Source organism: Frankliniella occidentalis, unplaced genomic scaffold, assembly GCF_000697945.3.
Source record: "Frankliniella occidentalis isolate FOCC.00 unplaced genomic scaffold, Focc_3.1 Scaffold17, whole genome shotgun sequence".
NCBI lineage: Eukaryota > Metazoa > Arthropoda > Insecta > Thysanoptera > Thripidae > Frankliniella > Frankliniella occidentalis.
In genome coordinates this window covers 1,611,200-1,617,340 of record NW_026267147.1, presented here as the reverse complement: position 1 = coordinate 1,617,340, position 6,141 = coordinate 1,611,200, and the positions used below count along the sequence as shown (strand labels likewise).

The following is a 6,141-nucleotide window of genomic DNA, read 5'->3' as shown; positions in this document are numbered from 1 at the left end:
GGAGGGGGAGGGCGGTTGGCCTGGCGTGGGGCAAAGCTGGGGAGAGGACCAGAGAGAAAAGAGAAACCAGGGCTGCTTTCTGCACCTGCATCTGGCGCCCTGGAGGCGACGTGCTGTCGTCGAATGACCCTCCCTGCTGTGCCCTGGGGGGTCGTCCTGGTCGCCCTCCCTACTCCGCCCCCTTTCAATGGCCCCTCTCCCTCTCCCTCTCTCTCTCCCCCTGTCTCCCCGACCCTCCGCCCTCCTCCTCGTTCGCTCTCGCTCCCTCCCGCGCGGTGTCAAGTCTCTTCTGGCGGAGCGGGGTCAGTAAATGTGGGCCAAGGGGTGCTGCTTCGTGTGATGGGCGGCGTTGGGCGGGGCAGGGGTGGAGGACGAGCGGGAGGAGGTACCATCGCTGAAGAAGAGGGGGGTTGGGGCGCTGATTAAGGGCGGGCCGTGTGGTGTGGGGGGGGGGGCGTTGATCATCCCGCCGATAGTGTTGGCACCTCCTCGTCCCGCCCCGCTCGGCCACGACGCCGCACTGGTGGGCGCGGTTCAACGGACGGCCCCATCCCCGCCCCTCTGTATGCACAGCGTAGTGCAGAGAGTTTATGGGATGGGGCCCCTCCGCAGCGCCGCGACTTCGTTCCGAAAGGCCAAAGGGGGTTCCATACAGAATAAAATGTCAACAACAGACAAGGTGGGGGTACCAGACCCCGCGGACCCGCCGCCCGCGCTCTCCGGCTCCGCTCTCGTTTGAACGTACGCTCTCCCTCTGTCCCTCACTTCCTCCCTCTCTTCCTCCCTCTCTTCCTCTCCCTTCCCCTTCCTTTCCCCCTCTCCCCCTCCCTTCCTCCCTCTCTCCCTCTCTCCCTCTCTTGCCTCACGCAGCTGCGCCATTGAGTGCGTGGCCCGCTGGGGTTGTTTGCGAAGGAGGCGTGTTACGATCCAAGGCGGGGCGGCGGGGCCTTTCGTCTCGCCTCGCCGAGATATTGCTTCTCGACGCGACGCGGGGCCATGCGGCAGACACCCGCTGATGGTGCGCAATATTTCTCCTCGTTGGCATTCGGCAGCGAAACACGGGAACCCCTCCGCCTAGGTGAGGAAAAACAAAACGCAGCGCGTCTGCCCCTGGGCTACACATCTCTGGGGTACTACACACCCCTGGGGGACTACACCCCATTCGAGCGGCGACACCTCTAGGGGTCTACTCACCCCTCAGGTGGGGGGGGGGGGGTAGAGACTACATACCCCTGGGTGGTCTGCTCACCCCCTCACCGCTCCGCTTTGTAGAGACTCCCTGATAGCCGCCCCCGAAGTGGCTTAGCGAAGGCTCACCGCCCTTTCCTGATGTTGACTAATAATCCCGAGGCCAAAAGAGAAAAGGGATAAGGAAATGGAGACGTGAGCTGGACGGCAGGCGGTCCAAGAGTAAAAGAAAAGTAGTAAAAGGCAAGGGGTAGAAAAAATAGCCGTCTGTCCGGGAGGCAGGGGAAGAGGGAGCGGGGGGGCTTTGAGCTGATAACTTTGGCGCTCAGGTCTCTCGCGAACGTGCCGGGAATGTCGGCCCGTGGAGCCGTCGCGCCTGTCCCACCCCTCCCCTCCTGGCCTCGGTGCCCTCGGGGCCCCCGACACGGCGAGCCCGTCCCGCGGCCGTCTCGTAAAAGAAATCTTGAAGACGGGGCCAATCCCGAGGCAGAGATTGGTGAACACGGTCGATCGTAAAGAGTATGCGGTGAGCCGGGTGGCGGAGGGGGGGTTGCGAGGAGCCCCCGGGGGAGCAGGCAGACGGGGCGCCGGGGGGGCTGTTGCTGCTGGATGCTGCTAGATGGACCGCGTCTATGCCAGCGTTACTCCGGCCCATAAATAGCAATAAATATTGATAAATTGAGCGTAAGCCGGATTTAAAAGTTTTCCCGACGCTTCGGCCGCCCCACCGCCTCCGCCGCCTCCGCCGCCTCCGCCGCCTCCGCCGCCTCCGCCGCCTCTGCAGCCCGAGGTGGCTTTGAGGGCAGAGTTATGCCCTCGGCGGTGGTCCGCTCCGCTCGGCGCCGCGAGATAATTTCTTGCAGCGCTCCCCGTCGTGGGAAAATTGGGGTTGGCGGCGGCGGCGGCGCTGCGGCGGCGGTCCTGCCAGCGGGTAATGGGCCGCGCTGGAAATGAGATTCCGCCCGACAATTTCTCTCTCGCAGCCGCGTCCTCCGTTTTGAATAACGCGCGCGTTGGCGGCGCCGCGTCGCGCATGTCCGCCGGAAGTAACGCGGCGGACCTACTCGCGGGGACGGCCCTGTTGTCGTTGGGGCGCGGTGCGCAGCTGTCGGCCAGACAGACACGATTTCCCGTCTCCGCGGTGCGCTTCTATGGCGGCCGACAGGCGGACCGGGATCCGTCCCGTCATGTTTTGAGGAAAGACGGCTGCGGCGGCGGGGGCGCGCTTCCCCGCCACGCCAAACTGTGCGCCACCCCGTCGGGGATGGGGCGCAGGGATGGCAGTGACGTGGCACGAAATGGCACCGCCAGACAGCAGCACCACCACCACCACCGCGACCACATTAGCATTGTGTAAAGGGAAGTTCCCGGGGGGAAGGATGAGAAAGGCGGAGCAGGAAAATAGACTGGCCCAGTTCATGGCAGCAGATGTGCTAGGATAAAGAAGTAAAAACACCCTCTATAAATGTGTCAACGGTTGGTGTAAGGATGGCCTCGAAAGTTTTAGCTGTAGCCTCCCCCTTGTGATGCCAGACCCGCCGAAACCCTGACTCACGTATTGTCCTCCCCGTCCGTACGTACACCCTTAACTTCGCCCTTAACGGCACAGGACAGCTCAAAAGGATGCACAAACAACCTCGCTGGTGCGTCACTGTGTGCGACGTGTATGTACAGCGACGTTGCCCCCCCCCCCCTCCCTCCCCCTGATGCACCCCTCCAACGCCTCCAACCCACAACTCTGCTCAGTTGCCGGCGCTGGAACCGCAGGGGCGATGCGGCGGTGACCGACCATGAGGCCGCCGCCTCCCTCACGCACTCCCGCCCCCGACACCCTGACCGCCCTCAAGGAAGAGGACGACGACGAAGAGGATAAGCAGCGCCTTCCATGACTGCAGCCGTCCCCGGGGGGCTGCTGCAGCCGCCTCCGCCGCCCCCCGGCGGCCAGCCCCGCCCGTCCAAGGGGCGGCCCTCGGGCCGCGCGGCACCCGCCGCCGCCCCGGCCAAGAACGGCCCCGGCGCCGCACCCGCCTCCGCGCCGTGCTGCTCCTTCCAGAACAGCCTCGGCCCGCCCGAGTACCGCAAGTGGCGCCGGCTGCACGGCCTGCAGCTGCCGCTGCACCCGCAGCAGGTGGCGGGCTGGGTGACGCTGGCCGCCTTCACGGCCGCCACCTTCCTCGTGCTCGTGCCGGCGCTGGGGCCCGAACTGCGGCCCTCCGTCTTGCCCGTGCTCGCGGTCCTGTTCGCCGTGCACGCCGTCTCGCACCTGACGGCCGTGCTGCTGGACCCGGCTGACGCCCCCCTCCGCCTCCTCCGCGTGCGCACGGCCGTGCCCGAGTTCGACCGCAGCAAGCACGCGCACGTCATCGAGCACGGCCGCTGCCACCTGTGCAACATCGCGACCTCGGGCCCGCGCACCAAGCACTGCAGCGTGTGCAACAAGTGCGTAGGCCGCTTCGACCACCACTGCAAGTGGCTCAACCACTGCGTCGGCGGCCGCAACTATGCCGCCTTCCTGGTGTGCGTCGTGTCGGCCGTGCTCACGGCGCTGGTCGTGGTGGGCGTGGCCGTGGCCGAGCTGGTACTCTACCACGTGGAGCCGCGCTGGCTGTCGCCCTGGACTTACGGCGCACCGCACAGCCGTTCGGCCACCGCCTTCTTCGTTCCGGACACGGCGCTCGCCTTTCTGTGCGTGGTGAGCGCCCTGGGTGTGCTGGCCGCGGTTTCGGCCGGGCTGCTGCTGCACCTGTGCCTCTTCCACGTGTACATCTCCGTGCTCGGCATCACCACCTACGAGTACATCCGCCGCTACAGGCAACTGGCGGCCTCGGGCGCTCAGCCGACCCTGCTCCTGCCGCAGCCGCCGCCCCCTCCGCCGCAGCCGCAACCCACGCTGTCCGTCCTGTCAGCGAGCAACGGCGGCGTGCCGCGCTCCCCCAACAGCAGCGCGGACGCGGACGTGCACAGCAACGTGGGCACGCCGCTTGACTCGAGGTTGTCGGACTCGTCGGCGTCGGCCACGCCGCGGCCGCCACCGGCTCGACCCCGCCGCGTGTCCTTCTGCTGCGGCCCCGCTGTCCCCACGCCCACGTCGTCCACGCCGGGCGGTGGGCCGCCGTCACGCGCCAGCACGGCCAGCACCACCATCCACTCGCCCTCGCCGTCCTCCATCCTGAAGCCGTCCACGCTGTCCCTGGACAAGGACGTTGACTTGGAGGCGGGCCACGGCTCGCCGTACACCATCTCGTACCCTGGCCGCGAGGAGGTGGCCGAAGACACGATGTGCTGCGCGTCGCTGCGCTCCAGCGGGTCCAGCGCCTCGTCCAGGCGCTCCAGTGGCAGCAAGGCACGGCTCAAGGGCGGCTCCAGCAAGTCGGCCTCGGAGATGAGCTTCCGCACGGGCGGCTACCAGCAGCCCGAGGTGACGGAGTACACGGGCTGCGAGTGCAACCCGGCACGCATCCCCGTGGGCCCGCCGCCGACGTCCACGCTGCGCGCGCCGCGGCCGCGGCAGGCCCCGCCCCGCCAGCATCGCCCGCCGCGGCCGCAGGCGCAGCAGCAGCAGTCCTTCCTCAGCCGGCTGTGCTCGTCCTTCAGCGCGCCGCACCCCCGCGCGGGCGTGGCGTACCCGGCGGGGGTGGGCGCGGGCGTGCGCCGCAACCAGGTGCGCCCCACGGCCGAGTCCCCGCAGGCCAGGCTCATGGGCGGCGACGGCGGCGGCCGCAGCGCGCACGGCACCAAGTCCTCGCGCAGCAACGGCAAGCACGCCGGGAAGCACGACGACCGGCCTCGGCGCCCGTCCTCCGCCGACAGCAACAAGTACTCGCCGCTGCCCGCGCTGCCGCAGCCCTCGCGCCGCCGGCTGCAGGGCGTCTCGCTCAAGGAGCTCGGTGACGTGCTGGCGTACGCGCAGGACCCCAAGCAGGTGCCGAAGCAGGAGCCCAAGCCGCAGCCGGCCGCACAGCCCGCGCCAGCGCGCAGGTCGCCGCAGCAGGTCAAGCAGCAGCTGCCGCCCGCGCCCCGGCGGCACCCGTCCGACCCGGTGCGGCGCGCGGCGCTCACGCGCTCGGGACGCCGCCGCAGCAGCACCCCGCAGCCCGCCAGACCCAAGTCCCCCACGCTGTCGCCCATCCACGAGAGCGGGCTGTCCAACCCGCCCACGCCGCAGCGGCCGCGCACCACCCGCACCACGCCGGACAGCCCGCCGCAGCAGGCGCAGGAGCTCATCCCCAGCAGCGACCCGGAGGACGCGGACGACGAAGAGTACGCCCACAGCATCCTGTACATCGACGAGGACGACGCCTCGTTCTTCACGGCGTCCATGTCGTCCATGTCCTCCGCCATGACGCCGCTGACGCCGCTCACGCCCATGACTCCCCTCACGCCCATGGGGCCCAGTGGCGGCTTCTCCAGCTGGGCGGCCCACAAGGAGGCGCGGGCACCCGCCTCCGCCTTATGAGGCCGCCACCAACCCCCAGCGCCACCAACCCCCCCGTGCCGTCCTCAATGCCGTCCCCAACCCCACCCTGACTGATCCCTATCACTGCCAGTGCTAAACGCTGAGTCTATTTTTTTGTACCTTTACCGTCCCCCTATCGAGTGGGTCGTGTCTGTGAGAGTTAGATATGTGAAACAAAGTATCGGCGAGCCGACGGCTGATGGTGGATGGATTACACTTTGCTGAGCAACTCTGCGAGAGCGCGGCGAGCAACCTCCAGGACGAAGGTAGGCAGCGTGTGTAAGTGTAGCTGTGTGTGTATTGTACGATTTTGTAGAAAGGCTGGTGTGACCATACCGCAGGCCTCGTCCTAGAAAGTGTACTAGAAATTCCGCACTTCTCTGCCCCGAATCGACTGCTGCTATCCGCACTCCCGAAGCGATAAGCTTTCCGGTGCGGGAGCGCGCCGGCGGGCCCCGGGCCCCGGGTATGGTGAATGGGAATGTATTTGATCAATA

General features: G+C 67.6%; 2 protein-coding genes across 5 annotated transcripts in view; both read left to right on the top strand.

The window, feature by feature from the left end:
- The window catches only part of LOC113204843 (palmitoyltransferase ZDHHC5), an 18,439-nt gene extending 12,795 nt beyond the window's left edge, over nucleotides 1-5,644 (top strand). For both annotated transcript variants that reach the window (XM_052264200.1, XM_052264201.1), the window contains exon 2: nucleotides 2,935-5,644. In XM_052264200.1, the coding sequence (XP_052120160.1) occupies nucleotides 3,074-5,644 (2,571 nt within the window). In that variant the 5' untranslated portion in view covers nucleotides 2,935-3,073. The remainder of the gene's footprint in view (nucleotides 1-2,934) is intronic.
- LOC113204802 (tRNA-dihydrouridine(16/17) synthase [NAD(P)(+)]-like) overlaps nucleotides 1-6,141 on the top strand; it is a 28,849-nt gene that overhangs the window by 15,275 nt on the left and 7,433 nt on the right. The window contains exon 1 of one of the 3 annotated variants that reach the window (XM_026420115.2): nucleotides 5,696-5,910. The exons of the other annotated variants lie outside the window; for them this stretch is intronic. Coding sequence (XP_026275900.1) covers nucleotides 5,851-5,910 — 60 coding nt within the window. The 5' untranslated portion in view covers nucleotides 5,696-5,850. Of the gene's footprint in view, nucleotides 1-5,695; nucleotides 5,911-6,141 lie in introns of those variants that run through there. 3 annotated transcript variants of the gene reach the window in all.